Source organism: Cornus florida, unplaced genomic scaffold (genome assembly GCF_030987335.1).
Source record: "Cornus florida cultivar Cherokee Brave unplaced genomic scaffold, ASM3098733v1 CherokeeBrave_3.0.0_Hap2_Chr08, whole genome shotgun sequence".
NCBI lineage: Eukaryota > Viridiplantae > Streptophyta > Magnoliopsida > Cornales > Cornaceae > Cornus > Cornus florida.
The window spans coordinates 2,760,134-2,787,941 of NW_026775578.1; the positions used below are offsets into that span (position 1 = coordinate 2,760,134).

General features: G+C 36.6%; 2 protein-coding genes across 3 annotated transcripts; one reads left to right on the forward strand and one right to left on the reverse strand.

Moving 5' to 3' along the window:
• Positions 1-1,319: 1,319 nt before the first annotated feature.
• Positions 1,320-10,530, forward strand: LOC132268893 (uncharacterized). Of its 2 annotated transcripts, none has more exons than XM_059769796.1 (3): positions 1,320-2,256; positions 4,175-4,695; positions 10,222-10,530. In XM_059769796.1, the coding sequence occupies exon 2, from the start codon at positions 4,197-4,199 to the stop codon at positions 4,608-4,610; it is 414 nt and encodes a 137-aa protein (XP_059625779.1). In that variant the 5' UTR covers positions 1,320-2,256; positions 4,175-4,196; the 3' UTR covers positions 4,611-4,695; positions 10,222-10,530. The 2 variants fall into 2 exon arrangements, with proteins under 2 accessions (XP_059625779.1, XP_059625780.1); XM_059769797.1 differs by lacking the exon at positions 1,320-2,256 and adding an exon at positions 2,391-2,927.
• Positions 10,531-11,154: 624 nt separating this feature from the next.
• LOC132268892 (serine/threonine-protein phosphatase BSL1) lies at positions 11,155-27,795 on the reverse strand. The gene is made up of 21 exons (XM_059769795.1): positions 27,134-27,795; positions 26,945-27,005; positions 26,754-26,832; positions 26,551-26,630; positions 26,370-26,464; positions 24,507-24,606; positions 22,473-22,542; positions 20,424-20,525; positions 20,088-20,169; positions 19,809-19,979; positions 18,052-18,241; positions 17,763-17,964; positions 17,513-17,680; positions 17,187-17,425; positions 15,389-15,473; positions 15,200-15,298; positions 14,932-15,131; positions 14,782-14,857; positions 12,026-12,161; positions 11,811-11,950; positions 11,155-11,665 (listed from the first exon to the last, which is right to left on the reverse strand). Exons 1-21 carry the CDS (start codon positions 27,324-27,326, stop codon positions 11,582-11,584), a joined length of 2,652 nt encoding a protein of 883 aa, XP_059625778.1. The 5' UTR covers positions 27,327-27,795; the 3' UTR covers positions 11,155-11,581.
• Between the last annotated feature and the right edge of the window lie 13 nt (positions 27,796-27,808).

Consider the following 27,808-nt stretch of genomic DNA (forward strand, 5'->3'; position numbering starts at 1 on the left):
TGATGTGGAAAATGTGGGATAAAAAAAAAATACGAAGCAAAGGGAAATCAAAAGACCTAGCCTTGAAGGAACAGAGGGAGGAAAGCGGAAGAAGGAGAGCGGACAACTGAGTTTAGGTTTAAATAGTCTGTTGAAGTATTGATTAATATTACACAATTTCAATAAAAATGGACCATATAACTTTATTAGTCGGGCCTTTAAAATTCAGAACTAGTGAGAAAGCAACTCCACCATGTCCAAGCCTAACTATTTCTTCTTGTAAAATATAATAATTAAATAATTGCAATTCTTAAAATCCTTATGGTTTGGAAAATATCACACAACAAAGAAGTCTCTAATTTGAGTCGTCATGGTAAATGATGTTGCATTTTTATTTTAAACTAGCAAAAAGTAGCGGCAGAGATCTGGTGCATGCGTTAAACCAGATTCAAAGGTTGTGGGCGAACCGTAAGAGAAACTTTTTGGTTCAACAGAAAGAGGGACAGTGGTGGTAGGCTGGTAGCTGGGTATCTTGAGAGAGAGGGGGGAAACGACACCGTATCAATAGTTCGTGTACACATCTCGAATTCACTTGTCATCCTTCTCTTGCTGTGCCCTAGCTTTCTTGTGATTCTAGGTTCAGATGAGCTGCGCTCTTCAATTAATAATTTGTTATTGTTACGCCATTTGCTTAATCATATCAAATTTTTCATCGTTGCCCTAGCTTTCTTGTTTATTTCGTTTTCTCACATTTTTTCTTATGAGGTGTGATCGGTTCTATTTTATACTGATTGTTCACTGGCTTTTGTGAGTTTGTGCATTTTTATTTTTATTTTTATTTGCTTCTCTTTAACGAGTACATATTGTTTGACATCTATATATAGCACGAATGTTTTTTATGCTGCTTCAATCTTTTTTTTTTTTTTTTTTTGGGTATATATGTCAGTAGATTATCTAGATTCTATATTTTGATCTATTTCTCACTTTTTACATCTTTGAATTTGATTCGTGAGATTTTGTAGGATAATGAACAACCATGTGAAGATGACAGATTTGTAAATAATGCTGGTTTAGTTCCCTTGCAATGAATTGTCTATACACTCAATGGATAATTTTGAATCTTCAATTGCTATTGAAATAATGGTACCGAAGGTATCAAGCTTTCAGAAGAAATGCACTCTGCCACCAGTGACGAGAGCATCTTCCATGCTAAAAAATTAAAAAGTTAAATTTAAATGTCAAATTTATAATTTTTATTATGTTACAGTGTTAAAAATATTACATTTTAGTAATTTTAATGATATATTTGATGTATATTTGTATTATTAATATTAATATTAAACACTAAACATTAGAAGAAAATTAAAATTAAACCCAGAAAGAAGTAAAAATATAAAATATTTGGTCAAAAAAAAGACCCAAAAAGACAAAAACTAAAAAAAAAAAGAAATAAAACAAAATGATATAAAAATAAATATAAAAAATCAAAACCCATATCTTTTAGCCTGCCCAATCGCCTCCATCTCTATTCTCGTTCTCAGCTCTGAAATTGCCCCCTCTCGCTGTTTCAGTTCAGGTCCGCCGTTCGCAAGCTTCAGTTGTTGGCTCTCAACTCTCAAGCTTGACCCCCTCTATCTCTCTGCAACTGCTAACTTGTATGTATGGGTTTTGATTTAATTTTTTTTCTAAATCAACTAATCAAGCTCTGTAATTTTTTTCTAAATCAACTAATCCTTTTCAAACCAACTCAGTCCCAAAGAATGGGAAGAAGTAGCCTCTTCATGGCCAACAAAAGCCTGATCAGAGGTTAAAGCTAACAGGTTGCCTTAGAAGAATTTGTAAATTTGACATGGGTTTCCTCTTTCTCTTGAAGAAGCTACAAGGCCTTGATCGGCCAGGTGAACTTCAAAAGTGCTGACTTTTCGGTAGGCGTCTAACCTTAATTTAAGGAAGTGAACTTCTATACCAAAAGGAACATAGAAGAAAAGGAAGAATTTTGCTTATTCTTTCAGTGAGCTCCACCCTCTTTATATTGTAACAAGAGAGAAAGCGGTTCGTATTCAAAGTCAGGACTTGAGATGGCGGAGTTGGTATATTATAGACGCTAGGGATGCCCCGTTCATGACGAATTCATTTGTCAACCTCTTGCCAGAAGGTGCGCTAGCAAGATCGAGAACACTCCTTTTTGGTTCAACTCCAAAATACCTTGTGCCTCTGCGCTCTTCCTTCTTGACATCAAAGGCCGAGAAACTCTTCACCAAACCCATTGACAAAGAGGTTCGATTTTTGTCTACTTTTTTTAATCAAGGTCTGTAATTCTTGTTTTGCAAACTAAATCCTATGTGGTGAAATTTTTTATGATCTTTTATATATATATATATATATATATATATATATATATATGCCAAATCTGAACCCCCACCTCTCTCTCTCTGAAATAGCAGTAGCTATTTCTTGTGCTACAATTGGCAAAACTTTTGGCAAAGTTAAAAATTGGCAGCCCTTTTAGCATTGGATTGGAGATGCTCTAAGGCATGCGGCTTGGGCGGCTGTCCTGGATGATGACAGACAAGTTTATAATGATCATTTGAAGGAATTGATATGATATTATATTTCATGTTTTGCTAGTTATTATCAGATGTTGGATGAGTCAAAATATGCAAATATAATTTAAGTGAAATGTCATTATTGTCTTTATTTCATATCAATAAAAATAAAGTATTAGAGGAAATTCATTTAGTTAAGAGAGAACAGAACTAGGAGTAGTATTTATGGAAAAGGGTTTGAGTTTCATAATTTCATCTTACTTTTCCATTGTTTATGTTATCTCATCGTCTCCAGTTTCTATCCCTTGTATGAAACTGAACGCTGGAAGAAAGCCACATACTCCTTTGCCTATCTGACTACGTCGCGGTCCATTCTTATCACGCTTCGTAACAGTATATACGGTTCAGCTTTACACACTTTTTACTTTTATTCTGTAAAACCTGTTAATTTTGTTCATATCTTTAAAGGAATACATGCAGCCTTATAAGTGCAGTTTCTATGTAAGCTAGGTGATTGTTCAAGTGACTGAATAGGAATGGTGGCTCTAGTCTAGTTGTTGTTAGGTTCTCATTATGTTCATGTTTTTTTCACGTGATTGGTTGAGTTCGCCTCTTTTGTTTTAGTGTCTTGTAGTAGTTTTCTTTTTTAATTAGGCTGGTTTTTGGTAGTTACTGATCTAGTGCTAGGTAATCATGGGTCTTATAAGCAAGTGCTAATTTGCAGAAGCAAATGTTAAGATCCCAACCAATCAGCTGTAATCATGTTGTTACATTTCCTGCATCCTGTTAATATAAAAATCTTGCCCAGTCAAGGCCTTTAATATCTTCTGTCTGGTCTCACTTGGATGGTTAGTTGATCAAATGTGTTTTTTATTGGTGGGGAGGGCTATATTTTATTTCTGCCCCCTGAAAGATGTTCCTGAAGCCATTTAGAGTATTTGATATCAGTGTTGTGACATAGTTTTGGGCCTTGCTTATTCCTCTTTTGCATGATGTGGGTTATGCCCCCTTTTCTAGTGGTCTGGTAGGGAGTTGGAAGGAGGAGTTAGGTGCTGTACCAGTTGTCAATTAGTAACTAGTTGTAGGTTTAGGAAGGTGTGGGATGTGTTGTCACTTTGCCTCAGGCGGTGAATTTGAAACAAAATAATAGGACTTTGAAGAAATGGAGATTTTAGTGAACACATTGGAAGATCTTTTGTTGAGATCTTTATTCTTTTGGATTGTAGAATATGATCCAGTGTTGGTATGTGTGTGTATTTGACATGAGTATTTGTTCTTGAGCTTTTTTGGTGTTTTTGTACGGTTGTTGTATACCCCATGCTGTTGGGCACTTATAGTAAATTTACTTATAAAATAAAAAAGAACATTTGAGAGTCATTATGAGGCTGAAATTATCAAACTGAATTGATTTTCAGTTCACATTGCCTACTAAATGAAATCCATTCCATTATCAATCTCATTCTTCTCTTTTTCCTTTCCTTTATTTTTCCTTTTCACATTTATGTTGGCATCGAAACTGGTGAAAACTATCATACTTTATGATGCTATATTATTGGCCTTCCATTAGCCATCTTTATGCCTTGTAATGTTTAATTCAACATAATAGGTCTAAGATTGAATACAATCAAGAACTCTCGCTTGTTTTTCAGGTTTTAGCAATTACTAGCAAGGATGCTCTCTTTAAAAGACATTGTACCTGCAGCTCAGAATAACATAAACACACGGTTCATACTTTTGGATAAAGGAATGATAACTTTAGAAGGTCAATACAAGACATGCTTAGCACTTGTGGCCGATCAGACTGCTGCAGTTCATTTTCAGCTCTGGGGGGATGAATGCGATGCCTTTCAGCCGGGTGACATTATACATTTGGCTAATGGCATTTTCTCTTACAACCGGAACAATCTTGTGCTTAGGGCAGGCAAGAGAGGGAAGGCAGAAAAGGTGGGAGAATTCACCATGGCATTTGTTGAAACACCAAACATGAGTGAGATTCGTTGGATTCCTGATCCAAATAACTCCAGGAGATATGTGCAGGAGGCTGTTATTTCTCCCCACTCACGAATTTTTCAACCAATGCTTTAACTTCTGTACTTTGCATTTGTTGGATAGCCGTTGTTATTACAAAGGAAAGGCCATAGATTGTGAGGCTCAAGTTTTGCCTAGCATGGTACGCATTCAACTCAACATTGTATCTGTTTGATTGAATTATCTATTTTGCATCATCTTATAGGGTTTTGTTATTTCTTAGTTTATCAAGACATGCAAATCTACATTTGTAGCAGAAAATTGTCTACATGCATATCTTTTCCTTCCTCCCTCTCCATAAACACAGTTGAAGTTCTGGTTCAAATAAGCACGAATTATTAAGCGGAAGATTTGGCTTGGGTGGCTCAGAGTTTGTTGCAACTTAAGGTCGTTAATGTGTTTTGCCGCTGGCTTTGTTTGAGGCACCTAAAACAAAATTTAGTTGTATCACAAGATATCATCGTTAGTGCTTTCCTATTCAGCCACTCTGATGAATTAACTAACTAACTAACTGGGAAAATTATGGTTGATATAGTCCTTGAATTGTTTGACATTCAACTCTTATGAAGTTGAATTGTTGAAATATTGATGTGGCCTTTGTCACATATCTATGACCCACAAATTAAAGAAAACTCGTTTAAGAAATGGACATAAACATATGAATGGTAAAACCTCGTTAACTCTCCATTCTCTTTGTTCTCTTGTGCCTAAAACTAGTGGGCTCTTCTTCATCATCATCATCCTTGCCTTTGTCTCATATGGATGAGGTTGGTCATATGAATTCTCTTTTTCCATTCTTTCACATTATACACTATGTCTTTTCTTAAATTTAATTTTTTAAAATCATTTTAATTACTTCGTCCTACATAAGCTTTGGTTGGCCTCTTTATCGCTTACATTCTAGACAAACTACTCTTTCTCTTTTAACAGGTGTTTATCAGGTTTACGTTGAATATGATAATACAGCCTTAGTTTACTTTTTCTAATTTTATCATTTATAGGCTTTATACCTACATGTTATGACAAACGCAACGAACTTAAGTTGAATCAAGAATCACGACAGAAAAGTAAAAACGCCACACAAAGAACACCAAGATTTATACGTGGTTTGGCAACAGCCTAAGTCCACGGTTGGGATCCGACGAAAGTTTTCACTATGTGTCAAATCGGATATTACAAGTTTTCAGCCCTTCACTCTGTTTCTGTACGAATTTCAGAGTCTCTCTCTTCCACCACTCTAAACCCTAAGCGCCATTATATATTGGGCTACAAGAGACTAATTAGGGTCCAACAGGTCGTTAGGTTATAAATGGGTCACGTTGACCCGGCAACAAATTTGAGCCACAATATCACACTACAAGTGACAGTTCGTGTTGGCGGATCATAATCGTATCGTGTCGTCCTAGGAGTATTCTGCTAAAACAGTCAACCTAAACACGACCATTTAATAATCGTGTCAAGGACTTTCTCGAATACGACCTATGTATTTTTTTTTTTTTTTTGATAAGTAAAATGTATTAAAAGGCGTTCAAAAGGGGAACGCGTCCCAAGCTATACAAAAAACTGAAACTATGATCTCAAGGAGCCCAAAAAATCCACAATATCCTCAATGGAGGAAAAATCTCTCCCCCAACCCCAACAAAAAAGAGTACAAATAATAGAGAATTTCAACACCCCAATGGAGGACTCCTTCCCATCAAAAGATCTTCTAGTCCGCTCTTTCCAAATGCTCCACCAAACACAAAAGGGGGTTACCCTTCAGAAGACTCTCGCCTGAGCCCCCACCCATTGGCCCCTCCAAATATCCAGCAATTCTCGAGATGTCCGAGGCATAACCCAATGAATACCAAACAAATCAAAAATGAGACTCCAACAATCATGAGCCACAGGACAATGCAGCAACAGGTGATCCACTGACTCCCTATTCAACTTACAAAGACAACACCGATTAACAATAATATGTCTTCGCTTCCTCAAGTTATCCAAAGTCAAAATCTTACTCCAAGTTACAGTTCACACGAAAAAGGCCACCCTAAGAGGCGCCTTAAACAACCACACCGTCTTCCACGGGATGGAAGTGCCATGAAAACCAGAAAGGCATACAAAAAAAGACCGGACCTGGAACATCCCCTGAGAAGAGTGCACCCAAAACAGGGAGTCAACACCAGTGCCCTCCACCTCTTGTCTGTACAAGAGAGCCAACAAGCCAGTGATATCATCCAACTCCCAATCCTGAAAAGATCGCCGGAATCGCACATCCCAAGTATAAAAAGCAAATATTTAACCCATTTAACTTAAATGGCTCATGTAACCTGTTTATTAACCTAAGTATAAAATGCAAATATATATATATAAAAATAAAAATAAAAATAAAGAGTTAATGGATGACTAAATTCATGAAAATGAGAATAATTGGCACAATACAATTACAAAAAAGGCCAAATATTCAAATTGGATTTATATTAAAATAATAGAAATGTTCATTGTAATTGTTGTGTTAAAATAGGTTATGAGTTAATCGTGTTGACCTGGCATGATTGTGACACGATTAATTAAATGGGTTGAGCTCTAAAACACGAACACGACACGATTAATTGAATGGGTTTAAACGGGTTGACACGATTATGACACGAACACGATTAAGGTCAACTCAAATCCACTAACTTCATGTCGTATTCGAGTCGTGTTAAATTTTGTTACCTCTAGCTATAACTATTGTTCCCATAACACGTTCAGTATTTATCTTATATATTCTAGTAACTCCTATCATCCAACGTAACATCCTCATTTCCGCTACATGAATGAGTTGTATTTGTATATTTTTCAAAGCCCAACACTTCACTCTAGACGATATTGCTCGCCTAATAATTGTTCTATAAAATTTTCCTTTTAGTTTATTTGATATTCATTTGTCACAAAGGATACTACTAGCTTGCTTTCATTTTGTCCACCCGGCTCTAGTCTTACTACATCACCATTTCTCTCCAATTTTATTTATTTATTATTTTTTTTCAGTAATATTAATCGTAGGTCTCGTTAATAGTTATTTTGAGTAACTCTTTGATCTTGAATTGTAATATTATATTGTTATCATTGTTGACGTTATCAAATTTACATTCCATATATTCTATTTTAGTTTTACTAATTCGTAAACCTCTTGATTTTGAAGCCTTTTTCCATATTTCTAATTTTGTTGCCAAGGCTTACAACTATAAACTAATAAAATGTCATTTGCATAACATACATCATCCGATGTTTTCTCGAATATCTTTCGTTATCTCGTCTTAAATACTATCGCAAATAGGTTTGGGCTCAACACCAATCCTTGGTGTAGTCCCACTTTTATGGAAAAGTCACTAGTTTCCCCGCATGTAGTGTAAACTCTAGTCAATATCTCACTATACATACCCTGAATAAGATTTATAAGCTTTATAGGTACTTGTTTTCTTTGTAAAGCTCACCAAATTATGTCCCTTGGCACTCTATATAACCTTCGGCACACTTGTGGGCTCTTCACATATTGGCCGGCCCCATTCTTCTTGTTTTTTTTTTTTTTTTTTTTTTTTTGTGATAAGTATATTGGCCGACCCCATTCATATGGGATTATCTTAAAATTTTGGAGGAATTGAAGTAAATTGGGATTGGATTGATGGTAGCATGGAGAGTTGTGTGGATTATCGGTGAGTTTGAAATGTAAGTTGCCGAGTAAAGAGCTAATCGTGTTGGTTTCAATCACCCATAATGAGGACATGGCTAATGCTATTAAGGAGTACAATCAGATTTTCGTCTTCCCACCTTTTTTTGAAGCACTCTCTCTAACTATACTCATTTCAGTATTTTTGTTCTCTTTTTCCCAATTCCCAATTCCCAATCCCCCCCTCATTGAAATATTGCTCCCACAAATTTGCCAAAATAATAATAAATCAATAAACTTTCAAAAAATGAGATTTAAGTCCTATTTTCGGGTTAGATTTGCACTTAGAAGACCTCAAGTGCAACTGTTGACTTTCTATAATCGAGAAATCATATATTCAAAACAACCCAATTCACCTCATTGATGTAGAAGGTAAAGAAATAGAAAACAAAGGGAAATTGAACGACCTAGCCTTGTAGAACAAATGGAGGAAATCAGAAGGTGGAGAGCCGAGTTCAGGTTTAAACATCAAGAAAGAACAGAATAGAGGGAGAAAACCGAATGGAGAAGAGATCAGAGAATTGATTTGCAGAGAGATATTTAAAAAAGAATACTGGTAGAGAGCAATGGTTGGTTGGAAGCAAGAAGCCGTCTGTTGACGGCATTTTTTCCCCCCTCAAAACTTCGTCATTTCAAGCCTATTACTATGACTAAAGGATGTGGAGCACTCTCAGCCTTAGATTTGTGTCAAATGACGTGTCAAAATCATAAAATTCATCGAAACCCTATCTACCATTCCACTCCTCTCTGTCTCTCCACCGAAAGAAACATTCTCTGCCTTGTCCAAATCCTTCTACCCCTTCAGCAAAACTTGAGTAAGATTTTTAGGGTTCTAATTAGTCTCACAACCTATCTGGTCTGATTTCAGACTCTTTGGTTAAAAAGTTTGTACCAACTTTGGTCCTCAACCCATACAATTCTTTTTACCCCCAAAACCCTCTCCACTGAAGCCCTCTCACCAGTTGATGCTCGACCCCTGCCGAGCCCGCAAAACATTGGATTCTCAGCTCTTGACATTGAAGCAGAGAGAATGACAGACAAGTTTATAACGACCATTTGAAGGTAATGACATGATATTCAATTTCATGTTTTCCTAGTTACTATCAGATATTGGATGAATCAAAATATTATTGACTGGAAATATTTGGACAATAGAAAATTGAGCCCCTCAGGCCACAACAGAAAGCTTTAGGCACGTCAAGCACGAATGACTTAAATTTTCCTTTTATAGTACTTTCAGTTAAAAATGTATCATATAAGCATTGAGAATTGCAAATAACACCACATATCAGCTATTCTTTTAAAATTACTACGTAGACAATAGAAAAGAGTGGAGACAGATAATTCATGCGGCCGACGTCACTCATGTGGGATCATCAAGGCAAAGGATGATATGATACCAAAATTGATAGTCCTTGTGTTGTGTCAAAATGCAGTAAATTAATTTATTGGTGGGGTCCTTGACAGCAAAAACAGGTGCTGATGTGCAACCCACTGTCATTTTGAGTCGCATTTGGTTTTAGATGGAATTTTTATATTTACTTTTCACCTTGCCTTTAATGTCTCCAGTTTGACTGAAATCGTGAATGTCCGTGGGGTGGTATAGTGATGCTAGTTCTTTCACAAGTACACTTGAATAATTTATGCATTTTCATCTTTACGGTGGTGATAACATGCAATTTTTTTGGTGAAATTATATTTGTAATTCGGTTGGTTTGTGTCATGCTATATTCACGAAGAATGGGTGCAACACCAATCGACATTTCTTTTCCAATATTTAAATGGCCAGTGCTTGTTGATTCCTGAATGAAAGGTTTAAGTAGTTTCTTATTATGCATTTATATTCCCCCATACAAATTCTTTATTGGGCTATAACTGAGGCGTACAACATGATCTGTGCTAACTGTTGCCTAGATTTATTACATGTGGTGTTAATTCTTAGTCAACATGTTGTTCGATATACTACTGTTTCAGATGCTGGCTGTCCCAGTCCGAGACAAAATGAGGTAGTGCACTCTCGGTACAAAGGAAAATTGTGCTAGTCGGTTTCGATATTGAAAATGGGCTGCCTTTTCGTCTCTGAGTTGTGTGGGAACGTGATGTGATGGGAGTCGATCAAAATGAAATGAACTCAAGGACTCAGTGCTTCCAGCGCAACATCAAGACAATTGATGGTCTTTATATTGTTTAAACAATTATTATAGGTGCTAGATACTTAACACAGTGTATGTGGCAATTAATTTGAGTTAAATAAATTTTTTTTTGGCTGTGATTAATTTTTAATTTTTGTCTTGTTAGTTTTGTGTTGCAGATATGTAGGTGTCAGGTGATGAATAATAAATACTCCTTTGTTCCAAAAAGAATGTTCATTTTTTCTTTTTAAATTGTTCCAAAATAATTGTTCACTTTCTTTTTTCAAACAATATATTTTACATCTTAATTAAAATTTCAAATTTAAATATTCAAAACTTAAAATGACTAAGTAACTTTTTAGTGGAACACTATATGGCTAACATGTCCCCTTAAATCTTCAAAAAAGACAATTCTTTTCATAGAGCATTTAAAATAACAAGAAATATTCTGGAAAAATAATAGAGGAGTTGTATACAAACATAGCAGACTTTTGCAAAATATTTATGGTGATCCTGCTAATTTGTTTTTTTCCAAAGCTTGATTTATACCAAGATATAAAGTAAACAATTCTGCCAAAGAAAATTCACGTAAACAGATTTCTTAAAGATTCTGAAGAAAATTCACGTTTATACGCAAATTCTATTTTTATTTTTTGCATTTATAAATTGAGATACCTCTGATTATACATTGTACCTACTACACCAAATGAACTGTAACAAAAAATTTCTACAAATATAGAGAGTTCTACTAAGAAACAATTTATAATCGCAAATCTGGACATAAATTGAAACTATATATAAATATCATCTTTTTAAAAGAATAATAAAAAATAAAAAGAATAGAAGAAACAGAGCACAAAAACAGTTAAATAAAAAATAAAAAATAAAAAGGTAATTTATCTATAATTTACATTACAATACAAAACCTTACATGACAGCTCTCTCTTAATAGTACAGATAAATGGAGCATTGGAAAAGGATGATGATCACAACACCAGTCCTCTATCATTCTCAAGTTATGTGTACACCGACATGCCGCCTATCATGAAATCCTCTCTTAGAATACAACAATGTGCTGTATGCAGTGACAGGTTGCAGATTTTCTGCTTGCTACTGAACGGGACTACGATCATCTTGCCATAGGAACTTGGGATTTCCAAATTGGAAAATGATAAATATAGAAATAAATCAATCAGACGACCTCAAATATATGCAAGTGAGCTCCGGTCGAGGTCCGGCTGCGGGCGACCTCTAGTAGGAGTTGGTGGCCTTTGAATGTTAAGCTCCTGCAGGGACCAATGCCAACAAATTTATTCTATAGGCAAACCCAAAAAAAAAAAAAAAAAAAAAAGAAGCTATTTGTGGAAAAATTCAGCACATAAAAGGGCCTTGCTGCACCATAGAAATTGCAAAATTCTTGGCAAATCTCACCTGCATCCAAGTGTCTTCTAAAACACGTTCAGGAGATGTCTCTGGTGACTGAAGAGGTGGTGGCAAAGGATGAATCAATTTAGGAACCACAACTAACCCCCTGCCAACTACCAGTATTGCTCCAGCATTGTTGGCAGTCCCTGAAATCATTTCCTCAATTAGATGCAGATGCTTGAACTGGAAAAGGAGAAAACTCAAAAGCGATTAATGCTTACCACAATAGTTGGTTGCAGAAAAAAGTGTGATCAATTGCCCCTGAGCAAACCGTTCAAACCCATCCATAACACATTCATGGGCTCTTATTATGAGTTGTAATTTGTTTCTCTTACAGAAATCCGTGACTCGATCAGGCTGCAAGTAAATAATAACAGTAGGATTATAAGCGTATGCACATGGCAAAATTTGCACAAAGATGATTACCAAACAGCGATGTGAAAATGCTCATGTCCAAATCATTATTATTTTATTTATGACAATGATCACCAAATATTTATCATCATCATCATTATTATTATTAGTTTCATGTTGATATAAGTAGTAGAATTGGAATAGGCTGGGCAAAATGGAGCCAAGCTAGTGGTGTCTTATATATTGGGTTTCTGCATTATTTTGAGTTTTAATGAATTTGCTGAAAGATATGCATATGAATATTCATTTGAAGTTTATATATGTGTGTGAATACAAATATTAATTTGATAAATTATGGGTTTGATTGATGGTTAGTACTTTTTACCAAGGCCCTCCAGTGATTGCACCCCCACACAACCACCAAAAACAGCTAATCCGTTCCAAATAGTGTTGGGCACTCTATTTGGTTCTTAGTTTGTGAGTTTAATATCCATGGAAATTTTGATCTGGAATTAGAGAGAGACAGAGAGGATCTATGACTGAATGGTCAAGATGGAGGGTTAGTAATAACACTTGACATTGTAATTTTTTGAATCTCAAATGGCTACTAATGTGTTTTAAGGGAAAGAACAGATCCATCGTAACACAAAAATTTATGACGGTTCTAATGGCTGATTGGAGGGAGGTCATTGAGCACACGTGCTCAACTTATAAGAGGGAGGGGGGGGAGGGGAGGGAATGTACCTGAGTTAAAAAGAAAAGCATATATAAAAATCATTTTACCGGCTACTTTATATGGAGCAATGTGTTGGTTGCTAATAAAAAAACAAGAATGGCCAAATGGCACATTAATGTGGCTGAGATTAAGGATGACAACAGTGCGGGTATGGGGCCGGGACTTCGAAAACCCCGCCCAGCCCGTTTAACCGTTCCCATCCTGAACCTGAGACAGGTTCCTTTCTCATAGCCCATCCCTGTCTGAAAACAGGAAACTTAACCCCGTCCCGACCCATTTAACCAAAAAAAGCCTAGCCATTCTCAGATTATTTACACTAAAAAAATTGTGTATATACACACAAAAATATACAACTATGTGCTTGGGTATACATATGTCTATGTAGATCGGGAAAAAAAGGATTTACTAGTAGCAGTTGCAATGTGATGAGGAAAGTCAGAAGATGAAACTTGCCAGAGAGGATTCACCAAACGTAATGGTTCTACAATCACATCTAGTGCCACATTGAAGCCTTACGAAAGAAACCTTGACATTGCTTGAGATCACCATCAGATGATTGTTGATCATAGATGATGGAGATTGTCGGAGAGAGAATAGAAGAACCTCGTATCGCTGGAGAGAGAGAACTGATAAAGCAGATTGCCAATCAGCCTTTGGCAACTGTGGGTGTCACTGTGGAAGAGGGAAGTGGGATGGGCGGCTGATGGGCTTAGATAGAATTGAGGAACCCTAACTTTAGCTTAGGTAATTGTGTTCCCATACCCGTCCCATTATAGGGGCTGAGCGGGGGAAATTGTCACCCCTAGCTGAGATGCAATTGTTGAGATGGATGTTCGGAGTAACTAGAAGAAATAAGGTTAATAATCAACGCGTGAGAGAGCAATTAGTAGTACCGCTTAGTGAGAAAGTAAGAAAAAGTAGAGTAAGGTGTTATGGACGTATTCAATGCAAGCCTTTAGATGTACGGTGTACCAGTGAGAAAAAGAAGAATAGTTTCTGTCGAAGGTACGAGACAAAAAAGATGACCAAAGCTAACATGGAATGATGTGAAAATAAGAAAAGATTTGAAAAAATAAACTCTAATAGGTGAAATGACTTGTGATAGAAAATAATAGAAAACAGAATCCATGTAGTCAGTCCTGTTCGTATGGGAAAAAGGGAAGGATGATAATGATGATTGTTTATTAGTTTGATAAAGATCCCCAAATCCCATGCCTTGACCAATATCCATTTAAAAAGCTAACGATCACCAAATTTTGCAAGTTGTCAACTTTGCTCAATAACTTCTAGTTTAATTGGGATGTGGAAAATGGAAAAGAACGCGGCTTCTAGGACGTAGGCCAGGAATAAATCTTCATTTTACTTCCCTTGGTCTACACTGGTGAGCTTCAACTCTAAGGAAACAGGCAACTAGGGTAATTACTATATTATCATGTGTAAAATGTGTGTTGCATGCTATCTAAAATATAGTGTAGATCCAAGCATTGAAGCAACAATACACACCAACCTACTATTGTCACCAGAGAAATTTGCACATGAAACTCTGTAGATGACGAAACCTAGAATATATATTTAACAGTCATATGATTCATATCCTTGAAGTCAGAGAATCAAGGTTTTTTTTAAGAGTAAAGATCAAGCCAAGAGAAGAGGCATTCTTCTTTCAATCCATATTTACAAAACACAGGAACTAATAATTGACCAAATAAAATCACAAAGCCATTCCAAGTACAATCATGCTATGTTTGGCAGCACCAAATCGGTGCCTTGGATTTGGGATTGGAGAAAATTTAATACAAAATTTAAACTAAATTTCCTTGAATCCAAAATTCAAGACACCAAATCGGTGCTCCCAAACATAACATCAATGAATTATAACATACATACCCCGAAAGTGACAAGACCAGGTCCTCTAGCATTTGGTCTCAAGCCCTCTACGCTATCATTTTCTGTGGGATCAGACCTGTAAGTGAAACGATGTAAACAACACTGGATGGAAACTTAAATATTCGAATGAGCTACAAGACTTCAACATACCATAGAAGATCCATCAAAATTATAGATCCAGCATCCATCGTTATGGGCCTTTGTAGTTTCTCTATCTGTTCTACTGAGTTTATTGATCTCCCTATGCCACCATGCATACAGATAATTTTTTTCTCAATAAGAGCAGCAAGTGGAAGACAGTTGAAAAGTTGATTGAACCGTGTCCATGCCCAAATACCATCATTCTCTCCCTATATACACATCTGTTAATAGTACATTCAAACCTTCAAAGGAGAATCGTTTAAACATTAATCCATACCATTCTCTCAATGCATTCAATGCGAAAACCAAAGAGTGCATTTATGTCTGCAGCCTCATGATTTCCACGTATCAAGTGAACATTATCAGGATACTCAATCTGAAAAATCACCACAACGGCCAACAAGGTCAGATAAAAGAAATCAGCTAAACATAACTAAGAACTAAAACAGTCAAGGCAGAAGTTTGCCTTCAGAGCAAGAAGCAAGGTAATGGTCTCCAAGCTGTGCTGTCCTCGATCCACATAATCACCCAGAAACAAGTAGTCAATATACCTGAAACATAAAAAGACAGCACTGTAAAACAAGTCACAAAATCCTTACTCTCAGAGACAGAGAGAGAGGTCATGAAAAACTGTTTACAGGACTAGTTATTCAGATTCTTAATTTATAATGATAAATAAACTTAATAGATATAAGCATTCAACCAGTGGGGCCAATTCAAGCAACAATAATAACAAGAGTATTACATTGTGCAAGAGCAACATTTGCCAAACACATAAGCAGAGTGGTCTATGACACACTCCAGAGGCAATAACCTGCCCCTTTGATCGCCTGCTACATCAAGCATCATTGCTTCGAGATAAGACTTGAGCGGTCTAACATCCATGTCAAATTATGTAGAGCCTCGGTGACCTGAACATAAAGCTGTCTGAAATCTGAGTCAATAGCAGCAATACACACTGCACAGATTGACTAGAATTCATGCACGGGTGAAAGGCATGGACTACTTAGCACAAAATAGGGGGTCCTAATCACACACCACAAATTCCACAACAGCGAGTAAATTTATAGGCAAAGTTGCCTATGCATCAAGCGTTTGAAACCTTTCCCCACATATTGATGATTCCATGCTTGCATCGGACATGCGCTATTGGGTAATTCTCAAAGACCACCTGTTAAAATAATTAGCATGCTCAACTCTTTTTATTGCCATTTAAAGAGCCTTCACAGGATATAGACTTTGATTCTGATATTAAATTAGGTCAAATTATTTTCTGTTGTAAATTTCCACAAAAGGTTTTCTTAATTAATTTGCTTCATCAGTTGTTCTAAATGATGGTCCCTGACCAACTTACTTGGTTTATGACAAAAGCACGAACCAGGCTCTATACCAGCACAATAGTACATTAATAATCATATTTTAATTGACCGTTGGGATTTCAGATCTCCCTCCACCAATTCTATGCATGTCCTCTTGCCCTTTCCCCTATACAATTTTCAAACATTATCAGCTTTCGATCTTCTAATTCTGACATCAAATGAAGAATGGGAATAGGGACCAAAAAGAATATCCCTGTATGTGTGATTGTGTGATGTGCGTGTGGAGGGGGAGGGGAGGGGACTTCAACCAATCTCAATCCAATGTCCCAGGATTTACACCTACTAGAGCTGCACTTGCATTTCTTACAGAGCACTTTTCAAATCTAGCCTCTCCATGCCCATTCACATTGATTGAATTCACTATATATCCTCACTTGAACCTAATTCTATGTGCAACTCCTCTTGAAGCTCTCCCATTGACAACTATATAAGCCAAGATTGTCTTAATAGTTATTGCGAGGATCCGCAGTTATTGCGCTTGCCTGGCACTTGAGTTCAAATAGGCATATTAAAGTGGCATTTAGCATATCTCAAAATCCTTAGCTCCAAGTCACAAATAAAATTCTGGTAATGTATCTAATTAGTCTCATCCACTGTTGAATATGTGTGTTAAATTAACACCACGACCTTCATCAAACACCACAGATTCTAAAAGTAAAGCAGCCTGTATGAGAATGAGAAAATAGAAACATTAAAATCCCTATTATAAAATTGGGGCCCTTTGAGACTTAACAGAACTGTTTGCAGTTATACACTTCACTTCTAAAGGTGCATGAACTCATGACCTGGTATTTATCATTTCCTGAAATTAGCTTGCTTTTATTTTTAGAAGTGAAATATGAATCAAATTTTGAATATTTGCATAAACATCAATATCAAGCTTACGTTATGTCTCCAGCTGTGGAAGGAAATCCATATTCATCAAATAGCCGCATTAAATCACCAAATTGTCCATGAAGATCACCAAATATTTTGACAGGAGCTTTCAATTGAAGAACTGTGGGCTCATGCATAAAGATTTGTTCAGCAGCATAGCAAAGCTCGCCCACTTCATAAGAATCCAGAAAAAACCTCCTATTAACAGGAGCTTTCCAGTTTCGAGGCCTAAGCAAAGTAGAAATAATCTGCCAGAAAGCAAATGATAATGAAGATTATGCAAACATTATATTATCTTAAAAGAGAAAGAACATTAGAAGTGTGTTAATGTTTGCCTTCTTATGCAAGCCTTGAGGAGATTTTTGCCTGGTGAACCTTTTGGTAGGATTTGACAGGTCATTATGCAAGGGAACCATCCGTCTACTCTCATTTTCAAAATGATCCAAGGATAGCTGCCTAACCATCCCACCAAGATTCCCTATGGTCTCTTTAGCAATTACAACCTGTAGCATCAGAAACAGCATGATTTCTCAGCTTGAAGATGAATGGAACACAATGGATACAATGTAAGAGCAGAGGACATACAGCTCTAGGGTGAAGGCGAACATCCGCCTCAGTGTCACTACCCTCTGAAGTAGTTTCTGCAGCTTGTGAGTTGTCATCTGATACAGATGTTTCTTCTGCAGGATTGGCCGATGCAGCCTGTACAGCTTGCCACACGGCACTAGCGGCCTCAGCTTCAGCAGCAGAAGCCTCAGCCAATTTCTCCATTGAATTTTTATCCATGCTGTAAAGATGAAAACGTGTCGCAATGTTTTAAGGAAGCTCAGCAAAAAAAATTCATAAAAATAGAAAGCGTACTACAGAATAAAACCTCATGCCAGCGGAAGAGGGGATTTCAGGTTTCCCATCCAAAGTTGGTGTTAAATTAAAGGAATTCAAATTGGAATGGTTTGCTCTGGGGCTTGTCACATTTGAGGCCCTTTCGGATGTTAATAAAGGAGAATTAAGATCAGATTGAAGCGGAGAATTTTCCGCAATCAAAAAATCATCTAACAAAATATCTGCACCAAGTGACATAAAGAAATATTACTATGCAACAAAACAAGGGAGAGAATAAAGAACAACATAGAAATTACAAAAATAAGCTTAAACAGTTACTCAAATACAGAAGAGATAAACAGTTACTCAAATACAGAAAATTGAAGAACATAAAACATCAAATGGATAATCGAACGAGATTACAATTTGAGAGAAAAGGTTGTTATGTATCTATATTTCAGGACAAATTTTATTTCTTTATTAAACAAATCTACTCCAACGACTGTATTGAAAGTGTAAATATGAGTACCAATTAACAATAAAGGTCAACTTTTCACTATTATTTGCATCAGTGGAAGACAACAGCCGACAGTAATTACTGCTCATTTTCCGGTTTATACTTTGCATAAACTAGAAAATAATAGTGGCCGACCCCGTTGGTACAGGATAAAGGCAAGCATGACGATGATTCATGACTTGGCATAAAAGGAAGCTGATAAGCAGAGTAGTTGAATATGTCATTGAGAAGTATATCTCAACCAGAAACAATTATGATACCTTATCTGGATTTTCAGATAAATTCTTTCCTATAGAAAGGAATGTGGTAGGCTAAGCTTCCCAAGGTGGCATTATTTTGGGTGTTGGTGGCTTGACGCTTCACAGTTTGGTGTTATCGTTTCATTCCCAGATGATGCTGCAAATGCAAGAACAACGGAGAGTTGGTCAGCCATCTTATCCATTATGATGTGGCTGGATTTTCAGATAAATTCTTTCCTATGGAAAGGAATATGGTAGGCTAAGCTTCCCAAGGTGGAATTATTTTGGGTGTTGGTGGCTTGACGCTTCACAGTTTGGTGTTATCGTTTCATTCCCAAATGGTGCTGCAAATGCAAGAACAACATAGAGTCGGTCGGCCATCTTATCCATCATAGGCTACTTTTTGGGTAATGAGGGTCTTCCCCCAATCAGTGACTCAGCTATCTCATAGTTGAAGAGGGAGTTATCAGAGGAATCCAACGGGTGTGGCCCCAATATGCATAAATTGGTTTCTTTGGGGAGAACAGCATCAGAGTTACTGTGAAGGGATTGAAGAGTGGGTCCACAAGTTGAACGATTCTCAGGTTTGTTTTACAGTTGGATGACAGGGAGGATGAACCCCTAGATAATCAGTATTTGGAGTTTGCACATAATAAGGACTCTTTTGATTGTATGAGAGAAGTAAAATTAGGTTGTATATGGCACCAGTTCACGGGTTGCGCATCTCTTTAAGCAAATTTCAGTGAACACTCTTACTTGTCAAAAGCAGAGGTTTAATGGTTAAGACTCAATTGGGACAAAGTGGTGTGTCTTACCTATCAAAATACATACATTCATACGTGTGTGTGTGTGTGTGTGTGTGTGTGTGTGTGTGTGTGTGTTTTATAAATACAATCTTCTTGGCAGTAAAATCGCTTGAAAGTAGTATCCCCAACATAACAACTATTCTGTGTGACATTCGCATGATTTAGTCCCATGGAAATGTATTCCTATCAGGACTTCAGAACAAAAAGACACTCTTAAGTTCTGCATCTACCAAATTATAGTACTTACCTCCTTTAAGACCACCATGAATATATATCCGAACACCAACAGATGCAGCCGCATGGCGACAACGACGCATAAGCTCCAAAGAAGGATCATGCTCGGTTTGTCCCTTACTCGTGCGTGAGGAAGTCACCAGCCCATTTCTATCTAACCAAACTCCAGCAGCAGTGTCCAATACTTCCAAAACAGAAATGCCACCAAAAAGATTAAGATTGAAAATTTCCACATTGAATGTATTATAATTATCCTTCATATTAATGTACCGGACAACAAAACCCAAAATACCTGCGATAGCTGCTTCTCCTTCTACTGCCCGACCACCTCTAAGAGCACCTCCAGTTACATGCAATCGAGCACCAACAAATACCTGATAACCAGCAATGTTAAGATCATCAGGACTAGGGGGGAAAAAAGAAGAAGATAGAAGTAAACAGATCCATAAATTATGCCAGTAGCGATCCGCCGATTCCATAACCGAAGACCACCAGATCTTTTCAAAAATAAATATGAACTTCAAAAATCAATAGAAAATTCCTACCAACACAAAAGGGAGGGTGAGGGGGGAGTTGAGTAATTAAAGGTTCATTAGATATGGGCTCCTGTTCTACAGCTACCACTTACCGCAGCATGTTGATACCTTGAAGAAGGAGACACGCCGGGTGCAAGAGTCCACTCCCACTGACCATTTCTATGCATGAGCAGCCCATAAGCATCTGCCAATGGCTGGAGATGCAAACGTACAACCAATAATAGTGTTAGACAGCTAAACAATACTGAATGTTCCTCTATATAAGATCCAACTCAGAGGACAAAAGTATCTAGAAAGTATTTCAGCTCAGGAAAGAAGATAAGGTCTTTGAACAGTATTTGATTGCTTTAAGGAATGATTATTACTAATCATTAGTTTGGACCATTTTGTTATTCATTTTTTAATAGTTAGCAACACTCGAAGTTGATTATACAAACATACTGGAAACTAATTGTCAATTTGCATGGGCTTTATAGTTGAACCTTTTAGTCACAAAGAAGTAATAACTAAAACCTAACAAAATTGATCTTGAAAGAATTAAATCAAGCACCAACAAATACCTGATAACCAGCAATGCTAAGATCATCACAATTAGACGGGGAAAAGGAAAAGGATAAAAGTAAAAAGGTCTATAAATGATTCTATTAGCAATACAATGCCATAACCGAAGACCACCAACTCATTTAAAAAATTATTGGAAATTTTTGACACGCATCAAAGAGAGGCTTGGGGAATCGATTGTAGATACGCCTATGCCTAATTGTCAATTTAAATGGCTTTATAGTTAAACCTCATAACAATGTAATAACTAAACCTAACTAAAATCAATCTTCTTCTTTATTATTATTATTGTTGTTGTTGTTGTTGTTGTTGTTATTAACTAATCCAACTAAAATCAATCTTGCAACGATTTAATCCCAACTTCATGTTGGTCACAGAAAATCCTTCTTTGCCATTAAAATCCATCAAGATCCATACCCTCCACTTATTCACATGCCATAAAGTCTTCACTCAGGCCCTCCTTTTTTTCTTCCTCTTGTACTCGCATTACCCTCCACTTGAAATCCAGTCACTTCTTACCAGTGCATTACCACGGGACTGCTTCCTATCCATGCTAACAAGTTAATCCATTCCTTGGGGGAAAAACAAGTAAAATAAAACAGGGAGAAGATTTGTCAATGTACAATGTTCAGATTTTCAGATAGATAATTAATCCAAGACAATCTTGATAGACTTCTTTTTTTTTCCTAGTTGGTACTCACACACACCCCCTCCAAAGAATTGTTTGCAACTAGCAGGAATCGATCCCGAGACTTGATGCTTCATGAGGCACCAGGGCCCAAGTCTTTTCCAAAGAATCTTGATAGACTTCTTGCTATTGGCAAACCTGTATAAGATAAAGTCTCAACTACAATTGTGGTAGTACCTCACATGCTAAGGGTATTCATTTCCACGTCAAGCTCAAACCTGAGCTTACTCGTAATAACAGTTCCTCAAAATGATGAATCCTTTGTGAACGGACATGTTTGAAAAGGGATTTGCATCTTTGAGGAAGTCCAAAAATCAGCATTTCAAAATTTTGAGCATAAGGGAGACATGAAAAGGGTCATCTAACTTTCAACAAGAAAAATTTGAATCTCAAAACTATTTAAATTATGAAAAAATATTTTTAAAAATTTTGGGCTGTTTGATTCCTTGGGGTTTTACCCTAAGAAGTCAAAAGGTAGTGATAGTGACTCTACCACTACCTAATCTTTTTATTTGTCAGCTAAACTCCCTTCATCTCAAATTCAAGGGCCTTTTTTAATTAATTAATTACAAGCCCTTCTCCTTTTATAGCATTTATTATCCAATGAAGTCAGGTTGAGAGGTATCACATTACATTTAACCATCAATGAATTCAGCAACAACAACAACAAAACAAGGGTGGCTTTGTATATTTCACCTACAGAGCCATGATAACAGAATATTACAATATGGTGACTCAGTAAGAAGTGAGAACATACATATAAACGCTTTCACATTTTCGCCAAAAGCAAACTAAGGAACTAGATATAACATTATTATACAGTAGGCCTTCATGTCATGCAATATATTAACTAGTTGATAGTTTAAGCCTCCACAAAAAAGATAGACTATACCGTGCCTGAGGAGTCTCTTCCACCGCAAAGCAAAAACATGCCATCCGAACGGGAGCTAGCTGTTGCATACCTACAACAGAAGATGTAAAATTAGAATATGCATTGTTTAAAGTTAAGATGTAAAACTGCAACCATAACATAGCGAAGAAGTTGATTCTAGATTGAAGTGCCAATAATCAGGGGTATTGTTAAGTATATCCAGTTGTCGTCCCATTGTATTTAGTTTATTGCCACCAGCTGTTTTAAATCAACTAGTAACTCTTGCCACCCTCATAAAAGAAAGGTAACATGCCATCCGAAAATGGGTGAGCGTGTTGCCGTATCAAAAGGGCAAAAAAAAACTTAAATTTTATCATGGATCAAGTTGTATATATATTTGTTTTTTCACGTATCATATTCTATTATGTATCGTTAGATACAATGAGTTTTAAAATTAATTTGTAAAATTAAAAGCAAAAATATTAAATAAGTAGGAATTAATGCCACAAGAGAAAATGATTTACATGATACCTAAAGGTGCCGCATATTCATGTCATATTTTACGAGCTCTATTTTTTTTTTTTCCCCTTTTTAGCGTATGTAAATATATAACTTTGGAACATTAAGTTCCATTCATTTGCATTGATTAATGAAAAAGGCGGACAAAATAAACTTCAAAGATTAATTGGTCCCAATGGTTCACTTCAAAAACCCAAAAATGAGGGTTAGAGTTGCAGAAATTCTGTTATGCACTACTCAAAAAACAATGCTTGTTGGGTTTGATGCGTTACCACATTATTCATACTCCCTAACTTACAAATTCCTGGTATGTAATTTTTTTTTCCTAAAAGCACATAACCCCCATATCCTTCCAAGACTGAGAAAAGTAATTAATAATTATATTCCAACTAATCTTTAGGCCAAAGACATATGGATTTAAATAATTAAAGTTACAGATAGATTTTTGTAAAGGAGGCAAAAGAGAGCAAAATTAAATGCCATCTTAATCTTAATGCACCTTTAAAACAATATTTTGATCTTTTAACAAAGTCTACATGATTTTTCAAAAAGAAAGCCAAGAGCAATCCAAGTTTGCACATACATGTATCATATATGGTGTGTCGCACGTGCATCATAAAGTATAGACGGGATGAGATTTGCATTAGGGATACATATCACTTTACCTCTAGAACATATTGAGTCATGCTTATCGTATTCCGTATTGTAATGCAACACTAACAACTATGAGCATAAATCCAACACAAATCACAGCAATCTGCAACTGAGTGATTGTGTACTAATTCTCTAAAGATGAGGCTAGGGTTAGTGACTGCACAAAACATGGGCAACAACAAATCTCCACAAGGAAAGAAATAGAAATTTTGAAAAAGAAGATAATGAGAAAAGCAAGTGAAAAAAAAAAAAATAAAATAAAAATAAAAATAGGTAAGTCAGTGACCACGCTAATTGGGCAGAAGGAGGATGTTGCGCAAGGAAAAACTCAAAAATCCAAAAATATAAAACTACATAGGTCCATTCCTCGTCCACTGGTTTGGAAGAAAAATGACAGTCTACAACAAAATCATAAGGAAACAGCAAGTTGGTGACTCAACTCAAAGTAACCATATTCTTCATTGATGTCCCGTATATAACTTAGCTACCACGAAACTATTCATTCCCAAGAATGACTCCTCAAATAATCTTTATTTAAAATGCACTACCCCTTCTGGGTGCTCGTTCATGCAATTTTCAACTTTGCCTTGGCCCTTCAGAAGCTGACTAAGATTAACAAGAAATGAGCTTCCCAAGACAACACTATGGCTCTGTTTCAAATAAATGTCAAGGAAATTTTCTTTTCTAGACATCACGTGCATAAATACTACTAAAATATAGACAGTTAACACTGTATAGTAGAACAGTTCTAAAAGCAGTGGACCTCCTTCCATTAAATCGCAACAAAGTTGTAACACTTAAATTGAAATGACACACTACCCACACCATTCACCAGTCCCTAAGACCAAGTTTACAATTTTGAAAAAAATAATATTTACTCACATTCTAGCAGAAGGTCTATCACCTTCTGGATTAAGCCTCTGCCATACATATGGTTTTTGAGCAGTATCCAAAACCCAAGCATCTGACAGCACCCTTTTCCCTACGGAAGAAAATAAATTTCTGTTAAGAGTGTTAAAATATCATATAAAACACACGAACAAACTTTTCTTTTGCAGTACAATAAACACGCGCATGCGCGCAAACACACACTATCAGCAATGCTAGGCCAATAGAAGCGGAAAAGTAGCTGGCATAAGCTTTAATTTACTCGAAGTTACCTTCAATCACAAACATGTATTGGGAATAAAAGTAATAAGAAACTAAGATATGGTTTTATGACTTAAGACAGGAATGCAAACCCCAATCAAATGACCTGGGACGGAGGCAGTTAAGGACCGGGGGGGCACGTGCCCCTCCTGGATTTTCTCCCTCTCTTATATTCTATATATATTTTTAATAAAATATATGTTTTTTAATGAAAATATGGAAAGTGCCCCCCCCTGAATTTTCTCATTCTTCATAAATTCTATATATGTTTCATATTTTTTTCTGCTAAATTGTTTCCTTAATACTTATATTATATATTTGTAAATTAATTTAATTCCAAAAATATCACTATCTCTTTCTACATATATATATATATATATATATATATATATATATATATATATATATATATACACACACACTTATATGCATATACATTATATTGTAAATATATGTTACGGTATACCATACTTATAATGTGCCCCCCACTGCATATGGCCTTCCTAGCTTCTTGTTTTCTCTTCCCTAAATAACAAACTTGTGTACTGTTACTCTTGGTTGCTTGAGGTTAAATTGCATGACCAAGAAGATAGCTTCTTTTTTTTACCAATTTACCCCCCTAAGCCATCAAGAATAGCAGGCCAAACTTCACGAGAGGATCATCTGCTGATAACAATTGTCCTCCAAGGAGTTTGTTACTTAAAATCTTATAAAGTTGGTTAGTTGAAGTAGTAATATTATCCAAAACCAGAGTTGTTGTCAACTTATTTATAAGATCACATTTAGCTATAATAGGTGAGACCTGTACAAGATAAATATAAAATCCTATAGCAAGATTGGCCTTCGTTCCTCTTCCTCCATATCTAGCTAGGGAAATTGTGCAAGCTCACTCTTCCTTGAAGTTGAACCACATAGGGTAGAGGTCTTGTGGTCACCAATTCATGTCAATGGTTTATTACAGGCACTACTTCTACCAGCAACAGGCTGTTGGAATTATGATCAATTTACAGAAAATTCGTGTCAGGTAGATGGCTGGTCATAAAACAACCCAGACCTTGATGGATCATAAATTGATCCATGAAATCAACCCCCAAATTGTCTGAAATTAAGGCTTGGTGATTCTGGCGATATATATAAATTGAAATATTTTCTTCCGATACATTCAGTACTAAGAGCTATCAATAATTTCATATGCAATTAACTACACATCTTGCCCCATTAAGACCCAGAAAAATGACTCACGGTTAATCGCACAGAGATACGATGATGATTCAACCTGTCATTTCACATTCTCTGTGCAAACTATGGGTATGTCATATCAAACCTAAGTTGTGTCTTGTAATCCTTTTAGTCGGAACATAATACATATAAACTAGAAACACACCCAACTATGGGCATTGGGCTTTCTGGAGGACTATAAAAGTAATTCTGCGGTACAACATTATCAAACAACTGATACACTTGAAGTTAAGCTTCTGCCTGCACAGTTACTCATTTTTCTGACAGCATCACTTATAGCATCTTTCAGTTAAAAAAATGGCAAATAATAAATACATCCAAGTGATAAATTTAATATAGAAGGATAAATCGTCTTACCGTCATAGCCACTGACAGTAACAAGGTATCTTTGGGCAACCAAATCCATTACATGGCCATATCGAGGTCCTAGACCTTGTCCCTGGACAACAACTCTACACCACAAAATACATTAACCTTGTCAAAATTTAATAAACCAAAATGGGAGAAAAACACATCAACTTTATTTTAAGAAGCTTACCTGTGCCACTTGAATTTGTCATTTGCCATGTCAAGAACGTAAAGATCATCAGTTGAATGCCCAGCAGGACCTATGCCACCCTAACAATATGCATCAATAATCAAAATTAAATTTTTTTATATATATAATAAAAATAAAAATAAAAAACATACACACAACACAAGGTAAAAAAAATTAGGAGATCAATCTTTCCTCGTAATCACCTGAAAGACAACCATTGTGCCAACTGCAGCTGCCGCATGGGCAGCCCTAGGAGAAGGTGGCTCGCCGGCTGGTCGGATTCTATTAATAAATAAGGAAAGAAAAAACAGAAATATTTATAATTAAAATTCAATTTAAATATATATGTGTGTATGTGTATATATATATATATCTCCAAGTATGATACACATACCTGGTCCATTTCCTTGTGAGAATATCATAAGAATGAACAGAATTCGTCACTCCCGCTAACCCTAAGACCAAATCAACAAATAATTCAGCAATTCCAAGTTGAAGTAACCACACAAACTCTCTCTCACACACATCCACAGAGAGAGAGACAGGAAAAAAGGAAAGAACTATAAAAGAAGAGAAAATATACTGATTCCGGACGCGCCTCCCTCGATGGCGGTGGCGCCGCCGAAGAGGATGAGGCGGGGGCCGTGATTTTTAGTGGCGGCGACGGCGGTGAGAGTGTGGGCGCAACGGGGACCAGGAGCGTCTTCATCGGTGTCCCAGTAGGTCTCCAAGGAGGTATAGTTCGGAGCCGGATGCAACCACGGCTTCGAACCCATCAACACCCACAATTGAGATCGAACCAGTACAGAACAGAACAACAACCTCTGCTGCTGTCAGTGTACAAGAAGAAGAAGATGACGAAAATGGAAGAACCCTAGAGGGCAGGTGATGTGGATCCGAGCCCCCGGGTGGGGGTGGGGTTGGTGGTGGTGGACGGTGGGGCCTGGGCTCGGCCGAGGGTGCCACGGACCCCTGTATCTCTCCTTTTACCACTTAACTTTGTTTGTTGGCTCTTTTTGTTTTGTATTTTTTTTGTTTGTTGGCTCCCAGAAAAATATGATGAACAGAGAGAATGTGATGATTTTATTTTCTTTAATGTTGAGGGAACCTGAGTCAACTATTTACCCTGTTGCGGACTTTGACAAAGAAGCGAGCAGGACTCAGACGCCATTGACAGACAGACAGACACTGTCAAAGTAACATGGTCTTAAGATCTAACGCCTTGCACAAGTTTTTGGGGGCCTGAAGTAGTCTCCTT

Coding starts and splice junctions, on each gene's coding strand:
- LOC132268893 (XM_059769796.1), top strand. CDS start 4,197: ATGCTCTCTTTAAAAGACATTGTACCTGCAGCTCAGAATAACATAAAC.
- LOC132268892 (XM_059769795.1), bottom strand. CDS start 27,326: ATGGGTTCGAAGCCGTGGTTGCATCCGGCTCCGAACTATACCTCCTTG. Junction 19,980..20,087: donor AGGAGAAGCAGCTATCGCAG/GTATTTTGGGTT, acceptor CTGTTTTGGAAG/TATTGGACACTGCTGCTGGA. Junction 15,299..15,388: donor CCTTGCTTCTTGCTCTGAAG/GCAAACTTCTGC, acceptor GTGATTTTTCAG/ATTGAGTATCCTGATAATGT.